General features: G+C 39.5%; 1 protein-coding gene and 6 non-coding genes across 15 annotated transcripts in view; all 7 read left to right on the top strand.

Annotated features, from left to right (window-relative positions):
* Positions 1-21,947, top strand: part of LOC113661068 (cilia- and flagella-associated protein 46) — a 76,847-nt gene that overhangs the window by 10,030 nt on the left and 44,870 nt on the right. For all 9 annotated transcript variants that reach the window (XR_003444968.2, XR_003444969.2, XM_047812859.1 and 6 more), the window contains 11 exons: positions 184-412; positions 546-666; positions 956-1,076; positions 1,664-1,779; positions 3,131-3,210; positions 4,861-4,985; positions 6,363-6,575; positions 6,664-6,862; positions 7,587-7,730; positions 7,908-8,018; positions 8,181-8,362. Coding sequence is in view for 7 of the 9 variants with exons in the window: in XM_047812859.1 (XP_047668815.1) it covers positions 184-412; positions 546-666; positions 956-1,076; positions 1,664-1,779; positions 3,131-3,210; positions 4,861-4,985; positions 6,363-6,575; positions 6,664-6,862; positions 7,587-7,730; positions 7,908-8,018; positions 8,181-8,362 (1,641 nt within the window). In the remaining 2 variants the exon portion in view is untranslated. The remainder of the gene's footprint in view (positions 1-183; positions 413-545; positions 667-955; positions 1,077-1,663; positions 1,780-3,130; positions 3,211-4,860; positions 4,986-6,362; positions 6,576-6,663; positions 6,863-7,586; positions 7,731-7,907; positions 8,019-8,180; positions 8,363-21,947) is intronic.
* On the top strand, positions 10,515-10,585 carry trnag-gcc. Its single transcript has one exon. It is a non-coding gene; the product is annotated as a tRNA-Gly (tRNA).
* trnag-gcc lies at positions 12,281-12,351 on the top strand. Its single transcript has one exon. It is a non-coding gene; the product is annotated as a tRNA-Gly (tRNA).
* Positions 14,976-15,046, top strand: trnag-gcc. Its single transcript has one exon. It is a non-coding gene; the product is annotated as a tRNA-Gly (tRNA).
* On the top strand, positions 16,584-16,654 carry trnag-gcc. Its single transcript has one exon. It is a non-coding gene; the product is annotated as a tRNA-Gly (tRNA).
* trnag-gcc lies at positions 18,443-18,513 on the top strand. The gene has a single exon. It is a non-coding gene; the product is annotated as a tRNA-Gly (tRNA).
* On the top strand, positions 19,949-20,019 carry trnag-gcc. Its single transcript has one exon. It is a non-coding gene; the product is annotated as a tRNA-Gly (tRNA).

Raw genomic sequence — 21,947 nt, 5'->3', positions numbered from 1 at the left:
GTTTGCATGTATTTGTTATTTACATCTCCAGAAGAGTTTTGCCTACATTCACTTTTTAAAATTCTATTACACTTGGTCATTGCAATTTTTTACGTGTTTTTTTTAGCAGTGCACTATATGTTAAAATTATTGAGTATAATGCTTAGTGTTTGTTAACTGTACTTTGTGTGTGTGTTTCAAAAGCATGTTGCTGGACTTACGGTGTCAGATTCATGCTGAACTGGCGGCTATAGAGGAGGAAGCAGAGAGGTTGGAGCCTGCAGCACAGCACCTCCAAACAGCCCTGGGCCTGGATGAGAGCGGCCAGTTCCAGCAGCGCCTGTCCTTCTCTCTTTACCTCATTCAACAGCGCAGCAATCTTTACACCACTCCCACATGCCCAAAGGACCAGGCAGCCATGCTCCTTCAACAGGTCTGATCACTTGTATGCTACACAATTTTATCTATGAAACCCTGTGTAACCCATTGGGTTACAATGTAGATATGCTTAACAGTAATGACCAAGCAGTGTTTGTTTTAATTGTAATTTTCTTTTGCATTTGGAGACAAAAGAGCGGCTGGGTATTGATTCAGCAAAGAAGTGGCACCACACACTGGTTAGTGCTGGTATTGCTTTGGCACCTGAAACCTTCCAGACAGTCCTGGATGCTGAAGGCACAGCTAAAGGTATTACTGCTACATGTTTAGCTTTTGATGTTTTGGCATTGGATTGTCTGTGGGTGGTAGTAGACATGGCAGTTAACAAGTACTTACTTACAAATGCTTATATGGAGCACCTCTCATATTGCTATGGCCATTTATTTCTTCCACATTCACCCTACATCTTATAGCTCTATGGCAAATGATTACCTCTGATTGAGCTTTTCCATCCTGTTCCTGTGTCTAACAATTTGGCTTCTACACAGTTGGGCTGATATTTTTTGTTTTCTTTTTTATGTTTGATATTCAATGTTAGATAGCAGACTAAAGGACAACGTGGAAGAACTTGCTGCTAAGGCTAAGCACTACAGGACCTGTGTACAAAAAGTAGAATGTCACCTTGCCAGGCTGGAGAGTGACACAGATGACAGAGAGAGGTATATTTGAGATGGTCTGTTTCCTTACAGATTTGTGCTCAAGATGGCAGATGCCACTGTGAAAATGGACTTAAAGTTGAATCTGTGGTCTTAACTTGGAACCTCACAGGAATGTTGAAAAAGGTTTCAAGGATTATGTGCTGAGAACATGTAAGTCAGCCCTGTCTGATTTACAGGAATCCACGAGGAGCTCATTAAGCGGGCCAGCACCAGAACCAGTTCTACTCAAAGAGAGAGAGAGAACATGCCATTAAAAATAGCTTAGTCAAGAGAGCACTAATTATTTATTGTATCCCAACTTATCTTCCAACTAAATGTATGCATGTTTATAGATAGGTTATTATTTAAGACTCTAATACTATAATAAACATTTTTTTGTAAATTGAAATAATATACTATACAACTTAGATCGCCCATACAGGGAAATTGGATGTGTGTGTGCATGGTGCCCTTTAATGGATTGGCATTCCATCCAGAGTGTTATTGTTGGGATAACTCCAGGAAAAAAATAAAAGCACCATTTGCTTAGCTCCAGTGTTGATATGGTCTTTCTGTGTTTATTGTGTTTCTGCAATACTCCATGATAGGATGAGACTGTGGGTGTCCCTGGTCAAGGCTGCAAGGAAAGAGGAGTTGTGGGATGTGTGCAGAGCAGCTTGCCGCTTCTGTCTGCTTTATGATGATGAGAGATGGACAATCAAGTGTAAGAGATCTATTTGCATTAGTCTAAATATGTTTTTAAAATACGTTTTTTTTTTAATGATTACTGAATATCTTCTAGTGGAATTGTGTACCATACACCTAGCAGAATATCGTCTTGTATACACCTTCCCATCGTCTTGTTGAACCTGCTTCCCACTCTTCTCTCTAAAATTTCTCACATTGGTTTGACGATATTCAAGTCAGGTGATTGAGCTGACCAGAGAAGGAGCTCCTCAAACCAAGACTGAACTGTTTTGGCTGTGTGTTGTAGTAGTAGTAGTAGTAGTAGTAGCCTTTATTGTCACTGGTCACAAGTACCGTGAAATTAGCCATCAAAGTTAGTATGGGTGCATTATCATCCTAATAAATGGCAGGACAATAGGATGCACCTGATCACTTCAATTTTACAAATACATGCTGGCAGTAAAATGACTATGTAAGCTAATTATGTGGCCAGCAGTATACCAAGATATGGTCGCCCATATCTTGGTAAAATGACTATGTAAGCTAATTATGGGGCCAGCAGTATACCAAGATATGGTCGCCCATATCTTGGTAAAATGACTATGTAAGCTAATTATGGGGCCAGCAGTATACCAAGATATGGTCGCCCATATCTTCACAGATCCACCTCCACGTTTAATAATGTAATTAATGATTCATCAGACCATATCACACATTTCCAGTCTTCAGCTGTCCAGGTTTTATGATTATGACACCATATTGTCCACATTTTTGCACTGATGTCTGTGATTAATGATTTGGCCGTTTCAACTCTTTCTATGGATGTTAGCTTTTTGCTTTCTCTGCAGTCTTTTTTTCTCTGCAGACTATTTTTTATAGAAGCAGGGTTTTTAAGGTGGATATTAAGTTCTGCTGTCACATTTGCAACCGTAATCCTTCTTAGTGTTTAATGGTCCCTTTAATTAAGTTTTGATTTTCATCCTCTATTCTTCTTGTTTATTTCAAGTCCAGCCGTGCTTTAATAATCACATAACGACCGTTGCTCTTGAAAAAGTTTGACTGTAATTTGTCCCTTTTGGAAGTCTACAACTTATTGTACACTGACATGCAACCTAGACAAAAATATAACAGTGAAAAATAAATAAATGATCATCACGTTTTCACAGATAATATTGAGCTGAAAGTTTTGAGCTGAGCAAGGCCCTTAAACCTCAATTGTAGTTGTATAAATATGAGGTAATGTAAGTTGCTCTAGATCAGGGCATCTGCTAAATACTGGAAACGTACAATCAACTTAGTGGATGTTTAGCGTCATATCAGCTGTAGTTTGCCTTAACGGGTTTTCACAGATAATATTAACCTCAATGTGTGTATTCTCTTGACCCAAGGTGAACAAATGGACAGGGAAGAGAGTGGAGAGCGAGAGCTGCTGCGTCTGCTGGCTGAGGTCCACTTCATCAATGCTGAGGTAGAACAGACAATCAATACTTGGGAAAATATGTTTTACACAATTAACACAAAACCTTCAGCCTACAAGTGGATTTAATCCAGAATGTATACATTTGCATTTGCTTCTGTTACACACAGAAACATATAACCCATGTACATTTTGGCTTGTAGTAGCCTAGTGGTTAAGGTGTTGGGCTTCTAATCGGAAAGTTTGCTCCCAGGACCACCAAGCTACCACTGTTGGGCCCCTGAGCAAGGCCCTTAACCCTCAATTGTAGTTGTATAAATATGAGGTAATGTAAGTTGCTCTTGATAAGGGCATCTGCTAAATTCTGGAAACGTACAATCAACTTAGTGGATGTTTAGCGTCATATCAGCTGTAGTTTGCCTTAACGGGTGCCCTTGAGACAACGGCTTGTTTCTGAATCACTCCAATCACCAGATATTTTACCTTTTTTATTTCCTGCTGTTGCAGATATGAACTCCATGTGATCTTTTGCATCTATACAACATCCTTGTATTTTTATAATCACACCCTCCAGTGTCACCCATATGAGGATGAGGTTCCCCTTTGAGTCTGGTTCCTCTCAAGGTTTCTTCCTTCATCATCTAAGGGAGTTTTTACTTGCCACTGCTGCCTGAGTCATCTCAGACTTGCTCATTGGGGATTAATACATACACATTGTGAACTAAATCTATCTAATATTAATCTTGAATTTTGTATTCTATTAATCTTTATATTATTCTTTATAATAACCTTTTGTTCTATGTTTATGTTCTGTAAAGCTGCTTTGAGACAATGTCAATTGTAAAAAGCGCTATACAAATAAACTTGAATTGAATTGTTGCTTCACGGCCCTAATGTTATAATCAAGATCAGTCCCCTTAGCACACTGGCCTGCTTCCAACAGTCTGAGACTGCTGAAGAGACAGTCATAATTATTTTGGTACACAGGCAGAAAATATTTTCAGCATGCAAATGAGATTATATTATGACAAGCTCTCCAACTAAGACCAACTTAATCCTGTTTTTAATGTCTGTAAGGTCTGAACTAAAGAACGAGCTGGCATGAGTTTGGGGTGACAATATTAAGTGTCCAGTACCCTTGGGCTATGGTCTGCAGCCACGTCTCTTGAGACATTTGAGAGGGAAAAAATGAAAAGCAACAACATTAACAAAAAGGCACCTTTTCTTTGTTCTCTGTCAAAATGTTTCCTTTGTTTTCTGAGAGGTTGGTATTATCAAAAGGCATTCCACTAATTTGATGAAGATGCCAGGTGTTGGAAGTGCAGGGATTGAATTCCCATTTCTCTAATCAACTCACTTCACTTTGATGCTTTGTTGCTCAGCGTTTGTGCACAGCTCACAGTCATTGCAGCTTCTCATCACCCACCTCATGTAAAAACACAAGAGTAGGTTACAGACAAAATCTGGGTAGAACTTACAAGTAATATTTCAGGTATTTTAGGATTTCTGTGATTTATATCTGGATCTGAATGTTTTATGTCACTATAACCCTTTTTGGAGTGAATGAACCCTGCCATATCTGCTATATCAGATTTCTCTTTTCTTAACACAATAAACATTGGTTATGATCTTGTAGTTTCTCAGTTGCAAAATAAATGCTTTGTGCCACTTGTTTTAAGTACATTGTTTTGTGTGTTTTAGGCAACTATTCATAAACTCCGCTCTGAGGGAGTAGAACTCAATGAGTCTCCTGTCCCACCTGTTAAGAGAAGAGCACCCACACTTAATACCAACACTACGAATGACCCTCAGTGGACTCTTTACAGGTACACACAAATAATATGACATCAGAGGGTTAAAATTCTTTTTCAAACAATGTTCCCTCAAAATGATCTGTGTAAAAAACGTAATGGCCGGCTCACATAGAAATGGCCACCTCATCAATAAAATCTTTTACAGCATACTGTCAGTTTTATTTGCCTATTTTAATGTATACAGTTGTGATTATACTACAGTTAATTCTGATCCACTAAATGTGTTGGTCAATAAGTGTTGCAAGAGCACTGATATTTGGTATAACAGCAATGGACATTTCACCGTTTGCATCACTCTACTTGTCTGTATTTGCTTAATAAAATTCCAATTAGAAATAGCAATAGTTCATTGGATTGAAATGTTACTACACCTCTGGCAGCAACTGCTTAATGCAGCTTTTGCTTCTTTGGAAACTGTTTCCATAGAGCAAAAAGAAACAAAATATTTGGATATATTGTCTTTAATATTAGTTACTTAATTTCTTGTTAATATCTCACTCAGTCACACTTGTACTGAAAGATGATTGAAAGATGGATGATTAGGGTTAGCACAATGCATAAACTCACAGATACAAGGACTTCAGTTTATGTTTACATCAAACATCAGCATGAGAGAAAGGGTCATTTTGTTGATTATGGAATGTGGTAACTTTTAATAATATCTATTATACTATATAAGTTATGCGACTACTCTAAAGTTCGTCACCCAGCATGAGAGATGTTGCACATCATATACTGGTAATTTAAATGACATGCCAATGAACCAAATCCGTGCAGAGAAGCTAAAATATGAATGTGAACCAGAGAATGTGACAATTTGACAATGGTTTGTGTGAAATCTTTTATAATTGAATAACAATCAACATACTATTATTTATGAAATCCTATTGCCTCAAATCTAAGTGTATGGATTCATATATTCTGTTCATAATTATGCTTTAATTAATAACGTAAAATGTGTTCGGCTTCACAAGCACCTCTGTTCACATAGTGTATCATGTTAAATGTTGATTCTATTTCATACTTACACCAACATTTAAGAAGGGATATTGGTGTACCCTATCCAACACCATAGTATGCATTTAATGGCATTTTTTTATTTCAATCTAAAGGGCACAACATTTCCAAAAAGGCTCTTGATTTTGGTTTACAAAACAAAGCCCACAAAGTCCCTCAGCGTGACAATGAAGGATGTTCAAATTTCTTTCACAGTCTACTTATACTGTTTTCTTAACTCTCTTGGCATGCATGAGCTGTGAAATCCAGAGGATTTTTTTCTTCAAAACTAGAGGATCTTTATTTCTCCCATTCATTTTCTCTATCTTTGATTTCTTTCGCTTTCTTTTGTTATCTTTTCTCTCATTCTCTTTTACTTTTTTGTGTCCACAGTGACTGGATTCAGGAGATGTCAGTCTATGCAACAGCTAATTTTTTGCGTGGTGCAGAACTCGGGGCAGAGTTGCAGGAGCCGTGGCTGGTCGTTAATGCAGCCGTTTATCTGTGGAACTATAATAATCATATTCTTGTCGTAAAGGGGCAGAACAAGCTTGTACAAACATTCAGCCAGTTGGTGGAGCTTCTCAGAGAGACAGGCCATGAGGGGTGAGACTTCCAATGAGGGGTGAATCTTATAATATTTTTTTTCCCCAAAATGTAAAGTCAGTTGATTACATTGACTGTGTTGTCACAGGGAAGTGGTGCTGCTTGTACTGTTGTGTGATGCTGTAGCACAGGGTGTTATCCAAACTCCGTGTAGAACATCTAGACATACTAGTCAGGAGGAAAGGCAGTCTTCTGCTGCCAAGACTAAGAAAACTGGAAAGAAAGGAATGGAGAAATCAGTCTCCACCCAGGACGTTCCACTGGAGGACATCAAGAAGGCTTTGCAGGTGAGACATTGTTAGTGTTTACACTCAAAACACTCACCACACTCAAAACCAATGATTTTTTAACAGCAATTTGTTTACATTTACAGCCTTCACACAGTATTGTACCAGGATAACACACATTCAAAAAGCCCTCTTAGAAAGGAGGTGACCTATACAATTCCCACATGGATTTGGTGGTATTTATCTCTATAGTCTATCCCATTATAAATTTTTACAGCCCATACTGACTATCTTAATATTTTGGGATAAATAGCAACTTCTCCAAAGATAATGGCGTTTTTTAAAAAAGAGAACCAAACACACACTGCACCATGTTCCCTCAGATCCTCTAGCACTGCTTGACTGGTTTCATCATCTCTCAGGGTACAAGGCATACATCAATGTTCTGATACCAAGGGGTGGAAGGAACTTCTCATTGATGTCAGAATAGCTGTCTTCTGATCAGTCACTGGCTGTCTTCAAACATATATATAAACACACACAGTGGGGTGAAAAAGTGTTTGCTTATGTTTGTTTGTTTATTTAATTTTTTTTCATGTTTTTCACACTTTAATGTTTCAGATCATCAAACAACTTTAAATATTAGTCAAAGATAACACAAGTAAACACAACATGCAATTTTTAAATAAAGGTTTTTATTATTTATAAAAGCTATTCTGTGTAATGATATTAAGCATTGTATAAGGCCAAATAGTAGTACTTGTTTGTCTTTTCTGTGCTGAAGATGTGTGAATATGCCCTGTGTCTGTCCAATGGGAACAATGAGACGGTGCCCATTGTTATTCGAAAGCAGATTATTGGTACGTGGGTAAATACCAAATGCCTGTTGCAACAGCAGATTGGACAGAACCTCGACATTGATGATGAGGTGTGTGGTAGTGTCTTTGTAATCATTATCACACAGTTATTCACAATAACTGTGTGGTAACCTCTAAACTAATGTAATATTTTATTTTTTATTTTATACTAGTAAAAGCATTAAGTCAACTTTAATCTCAATTTTAATCTAAGTATGGAGATTTACATTCATGCTTGATTCTCTCAGTGTAAAAATGAGGCAGTGCAGGCCATGTCACGTGTACTGGTTGGAGTGGAGATGCTGCGGTGTAATAGTAACCATCCACTGATGGAATTCTCTGTGCCCAGCCTTACTACAGTAAGTTTTGCTATGTTGTATCAAAAAAGGAAAGCATGACTTACTTTTAAGACTTGCTTTACTTTTGACTTTTTGATAATCTGTCACCAAAAATCCTTTTACTGTTTATTTCCTAAGATTTTTTCTTTTTTCTTTTTTTTTTTTTTTTAATTCTCTTGACAGCTTGTGCAACTAGCATCTGGCTGTGAATGGTCTGATCCTGTGGTGGAACTATATGCATGGTCTCAACTTGCTCACTTTGCTCATCGGAGTGGTGATCATGACCTTGTTATGGTTTGCACCCAGGATGCACTTCAGCTGGATCAGACTGCCATCCATGAGGCAAAAATCTCAGAGTGTAACCTGTGAGTACTTTTACCCAACAATGTTTTTCCAATGTTTTTTAAAGACTGGAGAGAAAATGCACAACATGATCATCCAAGGCTCAGTTTTAATACTTAAAAACAGTTCAGAGGAGTTAAAAAATATTTTAATGATGAACTTATCAACTATTTACTGAATACTTTCTTAAATACTCTAGAATTTTCATTCCCAGAAAACCCAGTATGAGTTTTGTTGTGTGCATTATGTTGTACAGTGTGGTACTTTGTCTGCATCTTTTTATGTGTTCTCTGGTTTCCTTCCATCGCCCAAAAGCATACTAGTGGATTGGCCTTAATAATAGGGCTGTGTATTGGCAAGAATCTGGTGATACGATACGTATCACGATACGGGGTTGCGATACGATATGTTGCGATACATTGCGATATTGTAAGCAAGGCGATATATTGGGATATTTCTTATTTTAATTATAGGATAAAGTTTTAGGGAAGCTGTCAAGAACACCACCATATGCAAACCTTAGCAAAAAAAAAGTCTTATTTAACCAGAAAACATTGGGAACTGCATTTGCATTAATTAGCCCCTCCTGTAACATTCAATATGATTGAACCACTTTATGTGTTTATAACAGAACATATATATTTTTAGACCCTACCTTTAAAGTTTCACAGTTTCAGTTTACAATTGTAGCATACAGTGTCCTAACATTTTGATCTGAACAAAAGAATTATATCTGCTTAATATCAATGAAAAATAAAGTGCTTGCAGGATTATTTAGTTAAACTAAATATAAAATATAACATTTTGATCAAAGTGCTTGCAGGATTCCTAAAGAAAACAAAACAAATATAAACAATTAAATATTTACAGATGTTGAACATTCTCAGAACCTTTAAACTTGGATTTTACAGGTTTCTTTGATTTGTATTTATATTTGTCTTTTTATTTAATGTCAAGGTTTTTCTGAAGAAAGATATGCTGGTCAAAATGCTCAGATGTCAGGGCACGTCTATGCGCATCTTCATACATATAGCAAACTATTTTAACGTTAACATTAGTAGTGCGCCGTTATGCTAGTACTTTGTAACGAGTGGAGTGGTGCTACCTACCCCTTTAAGAGCAATGTGCCGTTGCTTTTTTACTATTATACTAGTTGTATGTGCGCATGCGCAAAAGTGTGCACGCTTCAGTTATAACACCACATGTGTGTGGAAGTCTGATGCTGCAACCGATATTCTCTTTTATTTTCATTTTCTCATACTAATGAGTATTTTTGTTTTAGTAACATGTTATTACGGAGGTTTTTCCTGTGTACAGAGGAATAAACCGTTGTGAGTGAAACGTTTGTGAGTTCGTCCTTATTTTCGCGGGCCTAACCTTGAGGAGCTATCCTAAATCTCCATTAACGTGTTACTTCCTGTCACTGTTTAAGTTTAGAGATAAGAAGACTGCAATCTAGCGGTTGGGATATAAACGGAACAAAATGAAACTGCCATGAATCTGTTTAATTAATTAATTAATTTTTAATAAATATTGATATTTTGTTTTTGAGAATCGATACAATATCGCCAAACAAAATATCGCGATACTCACATGTATCGATATTTTCTTACACCCCTACTTAATAAATTAGTTGAAGGTGTGAATAGATGTGTAAATGTGGGTATGAAACACTGCCTTGTCTCCCAAAGGCCTCAGGACACTGTATATACACTCACCGGCCACTTTATTAGGTACACCTGTCCAACGGCTCGTTAACGCAAATTTCTAATCAGTCAATCACATGGCAGCAACTCAATTTAGGCAGGAAGACATGGTCAAGACGATCTGCTGCAGTTCAAACCGAGCATCAGAATGGGGAAGAAAGGTGATTTAAGTGACTTTGAACATGGCATGATTGTTGGTGCCAGACGGGCTGGTCTGAGTATTTCAAAAACTGCTGATCTACTGGGATTTACTATTTCTATGGTTTACAGAAAATGGTCAGAAAAAGAGAAAATATCCAGTGAGCGGCAGTTCTGTGGTCGCAAATGAACGTGGCATTTAGTGCGTGGTTGCCTCTGCTTACAGCTCACAGCAAGCCTCTCATCCCCTCCCCTGTTTCTCTGTTGTGGTGGCAGGAACTGTGTGTGCTTCCTCTTTAAAGGCACATGCAAGTCTCTGCCTGTCACTGCAGCATTGGTGGTTCAGTGGTAGAATTCTCGCCTGCCACGCGGGAGGCCCGGGTTCGATTCCCGGCCAATGCAAAGTTAGCCTTTTCCTTTATGTTAAACACTCTATCATACCACATACAGCTTATTTTACTTAGTATTTAGCATATTACCTACATATTGCAGCTATTTTTCATGGTTATGAGTTGTAACTGTGACTTATTATTAGAGTCCAGTGCTGAGGTTGTAGGTCCTGTTTGTCTTTTCTTCTGAGTGTTTGCTACTCTATTTCAACCCTGCTAAAAGAGTTAAAGTGATTGTTATGAAAAGCGCATAAAAGGATAAATGTCTTGTGACTGTAGTGTGTGGTTTCCTCTGCTTACAGCTCACTGCAAGCCTCTCAGCCCCTCCCCCATTCCTCTCTTGTGGCGGCAGGAACCGCATGTACTGTTTGTTTAAAGACATATGTACGTCTAACCTTGCAGCTGTAGCATTGGTGGTTCATTGGTAGAATTCTTGCCTGCAATGTGGGAGGCATGGGTTCGGTTCCTGGACCATTCAAGTTTCTCCCTTTTTTTTTTTTATGTTAAATACTTTATGATACCACATACAGCTTGTAGCATCTAGCAGATTACTTACATATTGCAGCTATTTTTCATGGTTATAAGTTGTAATTGGAACTTACTGTTAGGGCCTTTTTACACCTGATCACTTCATGTGTTTCTCTGATCCGATAGCTAACTGATTTGTTAAAACTGTTCCATTTACATTAGGCCACATAAATGAGTCTTGGCGAATCGGATATCAATCTGATCTTTCGTCTCCCGCCCAATATGCAGATATATTTCACCTCATTTCCAGGGTAATTGAAATGTATCACGCTTTGGTGCATGCAGTTGCTACAAAAAACAGCATTTACTGTTTGCTGCATTTTCGCTGGTGGCAGCAGTGCATTTTAAGACCCAACGAGATACCTGGGTGAAAGATCGGAGCCAGCGCTGGTGGGAAAACATATTTGTTTCTGGTGCGATGCGTGACTCGCGAGTCACCTGCGAGTGACGTACTAACGTTTGAACAACCACATGAACTAACGGTTGAACAACCACATGCATTTACACCTGTCCAGTTTCATCTGAAATGCGTCCCAGACCACCTCCTGAACTGGTTTGAGCGACCGGATATATCCGTCTCGAAACCGTTTTGGAGGGCATTTAGACCTGGTCTTTTTATGATCGGATAGCTATCGGATCACAGAAAACGCAAATGTGTGTTTCTAGTTTACATTTAAACCTTGAACTGCATACAAACAGATTTCAATATTAATTCACAGTTTTATTCTTCTGCCTTAATAGCGAAAGTGAAATATAAAGTAAAACATTATCTGAAATTTGTTGCAGTCCCATTAATTGGGAAACATTATGGTGGGCAGAATAAGAGTTCCAGAAAACCCAGAATGAGTTTTGTTCTGTGCATTATGTTCTCCCTTTGTCTGCATATTTTTTTTGTGTGTTCTCTGGTGTAATTGGTGTAAACATGAGTGTCACAAGGACAAGGATTATACTGCTCCATTACAGCATTAAGAAGGTATAGCAGGTGGACAGGAACAAGGTTAGACTGAAAAGGGAGGAAAAATCATAAAAAGAAAAATGTTTTGCGGCTTTAGTGCGTGGTTGCCTCTGCTTACAGCTCACAGCAAGCCTCTCAGCCCCTCCCCCGTTCGTCTGTTGTAGTGGCAGGAACTGTGTGTGCTTCCCCTTCGAAGTCACATGCAAGTCTCTGCCTGTCACTGCAGCATTGGTGGTTCAGTGGTAGAATTCTCGCCTGCCACGCGGGAGGCCCGGGTTCGATTCCCGGCCAATGCAAGGTTAGCTTTTTCTGTACTTTGGCTGTAGTGTGTGGTTTCCTCAGCTTACAGCTCACAGCAAGCCTCTCAGCCCCTCCCCCATTCCTCTGATGTGGTGGAAGGATTTGCATGGTCTTTTTGTTTAAAGTCACTTGTATGTCAAACCTTGCGGCTGTTGTAGTGTTGGTGGATCATTGGTAAAATTCTTGCCTGTTATGTGAGGGGTCTGTGTTTGATTGCTGGACCATTTAAGCTCTCTTTTTCTTTTATGTTAAATACTTTATGATACCACATATAGCTTATAGCATCTAGAAGATTACTTACATATTGCAGCTTTTTTCATGGTTATAAGTTATAACTGGAACGTACTCTTAGACTAATTCCAAGATGGCGGCGTGGCAGTAGCACGCATCAGCCACTTCGGATACAATATGGTGCTATTTATGTTTTTTAGCCTGACTTTTGCTAGTACATGGACACCAGAGACCGCAGTCTTCATGTATTCAACCACCAGTAGTTAGTATAATACAGAAATTGTGCAGCAACCAACCTGCACGTTGATGTGTTGGAAACGTTTTGCGACCTCTGTTTGCTGCGGAGACCAGTCCTCTGTGTCTCCTGATACCGGGGACCAGGAGAGGCGATCCCGAAAGCGGTGTTCCAGGAAAAGGGAGCTGGCCGGCTCCCCCGTCCATTCTTCTTTCCAATGGTTGCTCTTTGGACAATAAACTGGACGACATCTTCCTCGAACGCACTACACGGCGAGAGTTCAGAAACTGCTGCGTCTTTGTTTTCACAGAGACTTGGCTCAGCGACAGACTTCCGGACACCGCCATTCAGTTAGATGGGCTCACCTCGTTTCATGCAGACAGAAATGCAGTTCTGTGTGCTAAGGCTCGTGGTAGTGGTGCGTGTGTTTACATCAACACGGAATGGTGCAAGATCTTTGTGCATGTTTCCAGTTACTGTTCATCGCTAATGGATTTTGTGAGTGTTAGATGCAGGCCATTTTATTTACCACGGGAATTCACCACGGTTTTCATTGTCAGAGTATACATTCTTCCCAGCGCTAATGCTAAAGAGGCTCTATGTAAACTCTGTTTAGCTATTAGCGATCTGCAGAATGTTCACCCCGGCGGACTGTTTATTTTCACTTTTTTCCAGCGTTTATTAGCTGGAGATTTCAATCATGCAAATCTCAAATCAGTGCTCCCTAAATTTCATCAGGATGTTGACTTTGCAATGAGAGGGGAAAACACACTGGATCTTGTTTACACAAACATTCTCTGTGTGTATCGTTTGGAGCCCTAAAGTTTGTGTATCCTCCAAACCGCTATGCGGACGATGCGATTGCCACGGCCCTTCATTTAGCTCTCACCCACCTGGACAATAAAGACACTTATGTATGAATGCTGTTCATAGCCTTTAGTTCAGCATTTAACACAATCATCTCTCTGCACCTGACTGGGAAGCTGAGCCTGCCGGGACGGAACACGTTCCTGTGCAACTGGATCCTGGACTTTCTGACCCGGAGACCTCAGTCAGTCTGGATCGGGAACAGCATCTCCAGCACCACCACACTGAACACTGAAGCCCCTCAGGGCTGCCTGCTCAGTCCACTGCTGCTGTTCACCTTGCTGACTTTGCAACAATACACAGATGGAACCATATCATTAAGTTTGCCGATGACACGACTGGGTCGTGTCTCATCAGCACGAACGACGAGTCGGCATACAGAGAGGAGGTGCAACAGTTAACTGTCAGGTGTAAAGCCAACAACCTGTCTCTGAATGTTGACACACACAAGGAATTTGGTTCCAGCGGTTTGTGACTCTCAAAAGTACATACATAAATAACACTATACTATACAAACTATACAAGAAAACAATAAACGATAAACCTAAAGAGATGGTTGTTGACTTCAGATGTGCATAGGGCGACCACTCTCCGCTGAACATTGACAGATCACCCATAGAGATCATCAAGAACACCAAATTTCTTGGTGTTCATCCAGCGAAGAACTTCACCTTGTCATTCAACACCAGCTCCATCACCAAGAAAGCCCAGCAGCATCTCTTGATCTTACGATGTCTGAGAAAAGCCCATCTTCCTCCACCCATCCTGACTACGTTCTACAGATGCTCCTTTTCCACCAAAGCAGTTTGAGTGCTGGTTTGGAGCCAGAGCATAATTTAGAACCAGTTCTTACTTTTTCGACACCCAAAGCACCGGCACTGAGCCAGGGAAAGTGGTTCTTAAGTAGCACCAAAACGTTGCTGGTCTAGACTTAAGAACCGCTTGCGTCAGGGCTGTGGGCGGAGCTACTGTTATTGCCTTTGATAATGTACCTTTAGTATACCAATATGATCAATTATCAGCACACATGATAGTAGGTAGCTACACGCTAAGGCTACCTTTTTCTGTGTTAATGATAATACAATGTTATGTATTTTTGTTATTCTCGATTGCAACCTGTGTTTATACAAATCACATCAAGCTGCACGTACACTTTGGATTTGCCACGTTTGGATTGGGAATTGTATAGCTCACGGCAAGCCTCTCGGCCCGTTCCTCTGTTGTGGTGGGAGGAACTGTGTGTGCTTCCTCTTTAAAGGCACATGCCTGTCCCCACATGTCACTGTAGCATTGGTGGTTCAGTGGTAGAATTCTCGCCTGCCACGCGGGAGGCCCGGGTTCGATTCCCGGCCAATGCAAAGTTACCCTTTTCCATTATGTTAAACACTCTATCATACCACATACAGCTTATTTTACTTAGTATTTAGCAGCTTACAAACATATTTCAGCTATTCTTCGAATTTAGAATATTACTTAAATGACCTACTTTTCATGGTTATGAGTTGTAACTGTGACTTATTATTAGAGTCCAGTGCTGAGGTTGTAGGTCCTGTATGTCTTTTCTTCTGAGTGTTTGCTACTCTATTTCTACCCTGCTAAAAGAGTTAAAGTGGTTGTTATGAAAAACACATAAAAAGATAAATGTCTTGTGACTGTAGTGTGTGGTTTCCTCTGCTTACAGCTCACTGCAAGCCTCTCAGCCCCTCCCCCATTCCTCTGTTGTGGCGGCAGGAACTGCATGTACTGTTTGTTTAAAGACATATGTACGTCTAACCTTGCAGCTGTAGCATTGGTGGTTCATTGGTAGAATTCTTGCCTGCAATGTGGGAGGCATGGGTTCGGTTCCTGGACCATTCAAGTTTCTCCCTTTTTTTTTTATGTTAAATACTTTATGATACCACATATAGCTTGTAGCATCTAGCAGATTACCTACATATTGCAGCTATTTTTCTGCAATGCAATATATATATATATATATATATATATATATATATATATATATATATATATATATATATATATAAAATTTTTTTGTATATTTGAATTAAACAAATTATACATTAAATTATACATTGTAGTGCTGGTGGTTAGTAGCCTTATTTTTCTGAAATTTAATTTATGACAAATTCATTCATTCAAATCAAGTCACCTTTATTGTATATATGTACATATAGCACATGTGCCATGGTGAGTGAAATTCTTGGGAGCGAGCTCCAGAAATTGCAGAACCATTTACATACAGGTGAAAAATGTGCAAAATGCTTAGTACCAGGTGAAATGTGCAAATGTGGAAAAGATGCAATGTGCTCATACATAGTCAGTACACACAGTGTACTACTAGACATATTTACAATGTGTATATATACATATATACATATACATATGTATATATGTATATATATATATATGTAACATGTTAAGGTGCAACAGACTGTACAGATACAGAAATGTCCAGTGGTACAGATAGCTTATTGTCAGATAGCTTATTATATTAAATTAAATGCAGTGTGTGTGTGTGTGTGTATAGTCCAGTGTGTATGAATGCAGTGTGTGTGTACTGTTGAAGTTAGAGTGCAGTGTGTAACATACCATATTGTGGAAGTATGCTGTAGGCTGTGTTAGTTATGGCTGTTAATTAATCTGATAGCCTGAGGGAAAAAGCTATCCCTCAGTCGACTAGTGCGGGATCGGATGCTGGTGGACAGGAACAAGGTTAGACTGAAAAGGGAGGAAAAATCATAAAAAGAAAAATGTTTTGCGGCTTTAGTGCGTGGTTGCCTCTGCTTACAGCTCACAGCAAGCCTCTCAGCCCCTCCCCCGTTCGTCTGTTGTGGTGGCAGGAACTGTGTGTGCTTCCCCTTCGAAGTCACATGCAAGTCTCTGCCTGTCACTGCAGCATTGGTGGTTCAGTGGTAGAATTCTCGCCTGCCACGCGGGAGGCCCGGGTTCGATTCCCGGCCAATGCAAGGTTAGCTTTTTCTGTACTTTGGCTGTAGTGTGTGGTTTCCTCAGCTTACAGCTCACAGCAAGCCTCTCAGCCCCTCCCCCATTCCTCTGATGTGGTGGAAGGATTTGCATGGTCTTTTTGTTTAAAGTCACTTGTATGTCAAACCTTGCGGCTGTTGTAGTGTTGGTGGATCATTGGTAGAATTCTTGCCTGTTATGTGAGGGGTCTGTGTTTGATTCTGAGGTCTGAGGAACTTGTTGTGAAACGAGGCACTACATCAGTGGTATGGAAAAATTAATAAAATAAGATGAGAAAGCCTATTCTTTATTTTTAAAGTGTTAAAGTGGTATTTAATATATTAAGCACGTTCCTTTTGTTGATTTACCTGAAAAATTATTATTCCGTGATATATACCGCTACCGTGAAATAAAATAATTTATTCCGTGAAACAGATTTTTGGTCATTCCTCCCACCCCTAATACCACATATAGCTTATAGCATCTAGAAGATTACCTACATATTGCAGCTTTTTTTCATGGTTATAAGTTATAACTGGAATGTACTCTTAGACTTATTCCAAGATGGCGGCGTGGCAGTAGCACGCATCGGCGACTTCGGATACAATATGGTGCTATTTACTATTTAATATTTTGCTAGTACATGGACACCAGAGACGGCGGTCTGTGTGTGTGTGTGTGTGTGTGTGTGTGTGTGTGTGTGTGTGTGTGTGCGCGTGTTTGTACATATACACTGCTCAAAAAAGACCTACACCAAATACACACACTTCCATCAACCTTTTTACATGCTGTTTACATGCTGCTTACATCCATCAAACTATTTACATGCTGTTTTGCACACTTTTTCCCCACTTTTTTGCTCCTTGCACACACTGTCTAATCATTTCCGTCATTTTGCACATAGTGTAAAATATTTCAGTCGTTTGCTGTTTTTCAGAAATACTATGCATTATCTCAGGTACCTGCTGCTAAGAAACTGTTTATTCTAGTATTACTGCATGCAATATTTTCTGAACATACAGTATTCACATACAGTATTCACACTTGTCTGCACTGTTTATTGTCTTTTGTGTATTGTCTTTTTTTGTATTATTTGTATTGTCTTGTTTTGTTCTGCACTGTCTTGTCTGTCTTGTCCTGCACTGTTTGCACCAGGTTACACAGTTGCACTTTATGTGGCTAGGACTACTTACTAAGTTCATAGCCCTGTCTTTGTTTTATGTAGCACCACAATCCTGAAGAAACGTTGTCTCATTTCACTAAATACTGCAACAGCTATATATGATTGAAATGAAAATAGAAGCTTCTTGACTCTTGACATACATACAGGGTACGACATGCAGTGAAATGCTTTTTGCATCCGTCTGGCATATAAGCATAAAAGGAATGCAATTTAGGGTAAAAAAAAAAAAACTAACAAAAAAAAACAAAAGTAGATAGATAAATAAAAAAGTATAAACTATATAAAACTATATATGAATATGAAAATATAGTTTATACTTTTTTATTTTCCTAACCCCCCCCCAATTGCATTCCTTTTATGTTTATATATACTTAGCATTGGTGTAATACAGTATTAAGCAGGTTCAGCAGGCAGACAGGAACAAAGTAAGACTGAAAAGGGAGGAAAAATCATAAAAAGAAAAATATTTGCAGCGTTAGTGCATTGTGGCCTCTGCTTACAGCTCACAGCAAGCCTCTCATCCCCTGCCCTGTTTCTCTGTTGTGGTGGCAGGAACTGTGTGTGCTTCCTCTCCGAAGGCCCATGCAAGTCTCCGCCTGTCACTACAGCATTGGTGGTTCAGTGGTAGAATTCTCGCCTGCCACGCGGGAGGCCCCGGTTCGATTCCCGGCCAATGCAAAGTTACCCTTTTCCTTTATGTTAACCACATGTAGCTTATTTAATTTAGTGTTTAGCATATTACCTACATATTGCAGTTATTATTCATGGTTATAAGTTGTAACTGTGACTTGCTATTAGAGTCCAGTGCTGAGGTTGTAGGTCCTGTTTGTCTTGTCCTGCTGAGTGTTTACTGCTATGCATGTTGGATATAAGTCATATATTTTAAGTGTCATGAGGACAAGGATTAAGAAGAACAGAAGGAAATATATTAAGAACTGAAATAACATCTATAGCATTATTGATCAAATTGTTTGGTATTAAATTAAATAATGGCTTGAATTTTCTGCCTTATGTTATAATTTTTTTCATTGAAATAATTTATGCAGTCATTACAGCTACAAATAGATGGTGTGTGCAACAGTGATTTTATTCCTAGTTCATTTTGCAACAGTATTAAATAAAAAAATTAGAATTTGTTATGTTCAATTAGGCTGGAAAAATAAAGAGAAAGAGATTTGTTGTAGCTATGAAAGCTTTCCTATCATGCTAATTGAAATACTGAATATTTATTTTGATGCCACTTACATTCCAATTTTCTAGCTGATTGTTTTCAAGTTAGTGTGTGGTCATTGTCCCTGGCTAGTTTTTTCTCTTTAATTACTTTCTTTTTAATTTGATCTACAATATCTAGGCTGTAGCAAACTACTGACTCTAAATAGTGTTGTGGAAGTTTGAGTTTTGAGAGATTTAAAGTATAAAGTGTCACACTGTTAGGCACGGGAAAGAGACAAGGTTTCACAGTTTATTGTGTTCTGCTGCGCAGCAGGACCCCACACTCCTCGTGTAGCATGAGCGAGGCCGGGCCCTGATACATCAAGATTTTATAGGCAGGATTCAAACAAAGAAGAAATGTCAAAGCAAGTCCTACCAACTAGTCTCCAGTCTCCTCTGTCCTTGTCATATTCTAAGAAAACAACCGCTCGCAATAACTGCCAGTCACGAGCATAGAAGGACAAGGCCTTATAAACATCTCTAGAGTAAAAATTTCCACCACAATAGTCAATACCCTTATCAAGTTGTGTTGGGTCAGAAGGCAAATTAGCAGACATAAATGTATGTTTAACATGGTGAGGTGGCAAATCCAAGGCACATTTTAAAAGAAATGAAACAATGGTCTCAGCGAGCTTTTGACTGAGGCACTGTGACTGTATTTTCAATAATTATTCCGAAGGTTAGAACGAGATCAAGAGTGTGATCTCAATAATGAGTGGGTCATATTACATTCTGGTTAACCCCTGCTATGATGGAAACACCTGCTGTTTACAGAGAATCTTTTAACTTATCAAAATGAATATTAAAGTATTTGTATCCAACAAATAATGCTTTGTGTAAAGAAACAGCTAGGCTTGAATATGGATGGAAAGTCACATGCAAGTCTCTGCCTGCCACTGCAGCATTGGTGGTTCAGTGGTAGAATTCTCGCCTGCCACGTGGGAGGCCCGGGTTCGATTCCCGGCCAATGCAAAGTTAGCCTTTTCCTTTATGTTATGCCCCTTTTTCACCAGAAAGAACCGGGTGCTGGTTCAAAGTTGGTTCCACTGGCGAACCTTCTAAGAACCGTTTTGCCTTTCCATGGGTCTTACGTTACTGTATACATCTCAACTTTCCCAACAATGTTAGCGCAGCAGCGGCAAACACAACATCAACAATGGCGGATGTTGCTTTACTGTTAATGCTCATGGCTCTGTGAACCTACACAGGTATCCAAACACGGTGAATCCAACATGTACGTGCTGCTCGATCTTATTTGTATAAACGGAAGTTGAAATTGAGAAAGTACATAACATTATTTTATCATTAACACAGCAAAAATGTAGCCTTAGCATGTAGCTACCTACTATCATGTGTGCTGATAATTGATCATATTGGTATACTTAAGGTACATTAACAAAGGCACTCCTGCCCACAGCCCCTGATGCAAGTGGTTCTTAAGTCTAGACCAGCAATGTTTTGGTGCTACCTAAGAACCAATTTTCCTGGTTCAGTGCTTTGGGTGCTTTCAGAACCGGTGTGACATACAGCTTATTTAACTTAGGATTTAGCAGCTTACCTACATATTGTAGCTATTATGCATGGTTATAAGTTGTAACTGGGACTTACTATTAGAGTCCAGTGCTGAGGTTGTAGGTCCTGTCTGTCTGTTTCTTACCTGCTAATAGAGTTAAAGTGACTATATTCACCTCAAATGCTAATGTGTGATTTCCTCTTCAAGAAGTCAAGAAGTCAAGAAGCTTTTTATTGTCATTTCAACCATATATAGCTGTTGCAGTACACAGTGAAATGAGACAACGTTTCTCCAGGATCAAGGTGCTACATAAAACAAAGACAGGGCTAAGGACATGTAAGTAGTCTTAGCCACATAAAGTGCAACTGTGCAACCTGGTGCAAACAGTGCAGGACAAGACAAGCAAGACAGTGCAGGACAAAAGACAGTGCAGGACAAAAAACAGTGCAGACATTAAGTTACAAGACAATACAAAAAGTACAAAAAATGCAATACACAAAAGACAATACACAGTAACAGAAACAGCGCCGACCGACCAGTGTAAATACTGAATGTTCAAACAGTATTTTGTGCAGTAAAAGAATGAACAGCAGCAGGTTCTTAGCAGCAGGTCCTTTGGATTATATATGGAGTTGTGCAAAAAACAGCAGATGACTGAGATATTGTCCAATATGTGCAAAAACAGCAGAAAAGTGTGCAAAACAGTGTGTGTGTTTTGTGAGGGTCTGTGCAGTCCATACAGATGATATGTGTGTATGTTGTGCTCAGTATAGTACAGTTCGGTTATTGAGAAGTCTGATGGCTTGTGGGAAGAAACTGTTACGCAGTCTGGTCGTGAGGGCCCGAATGCTTCGGTACCTTTTTCCAGACGGCAGGAGGGTGAAGAGTGTGTGTGAGGGGTGTGTGGGGTCATCCACAATGCTGTTGCCTTTGCGGACGCAGCGTGTGGTGTAAGTGTCCATGATAGAGGGAAGAGAGACCCCAATGATCTTCTCCGCTGTCCTCACTATCCGCTGCAGGGTTTTGCGATCCGAGATCGTACAGTTCCCAAACCAGACAGTGATGCAGCTGCTCAGGATGCTCTCAATGGTCCCTCTGTAGAACATGGTCAGGGTTGGGGGAGGGAGATGTGCCTTTCTCAGCCTTCGGAGGAAGTAGAGACGCTGCTGGGCTTTCTTGGTGATGGCGCTGGTGTTGAGTGACCAGGTGAGGTTCTCCGCTAGATGAACACCCAGAAATTTGGTGCTCTTGACGATCTCTACAGATGATCCGTCGATGTTCAGCGGAGAGTGAACCTTTACACCTTTACACCTTGACCTGCAGACAAAACAAAAAGCAAAAAAAAAAAAGCAAAAAGTAAACATTGAAATTTGATGTTGTCCTCTTA

Source organism: Tachysurus fulvidraco, chromosome 4, assembly GCF_022655615.1.
Source record: "Tachysurus fulvidraco isolate hzauxx_2018 chromosome 4, HZAU_PFXX_2.0, whole genome shotgun sequence".
Taxonomy (NCBI): domain Eukaryota; kingdom Metazoa; phylum Chordata; class Actinopteri; order Siluriformes; family Bagridae; genus Tachysurus; species Tachysurus fulvidraco.
Note: the sequence above shows the minus strand (reverse complement) of the source record. Positions and strands in the feature narration are given on the sequence as shown.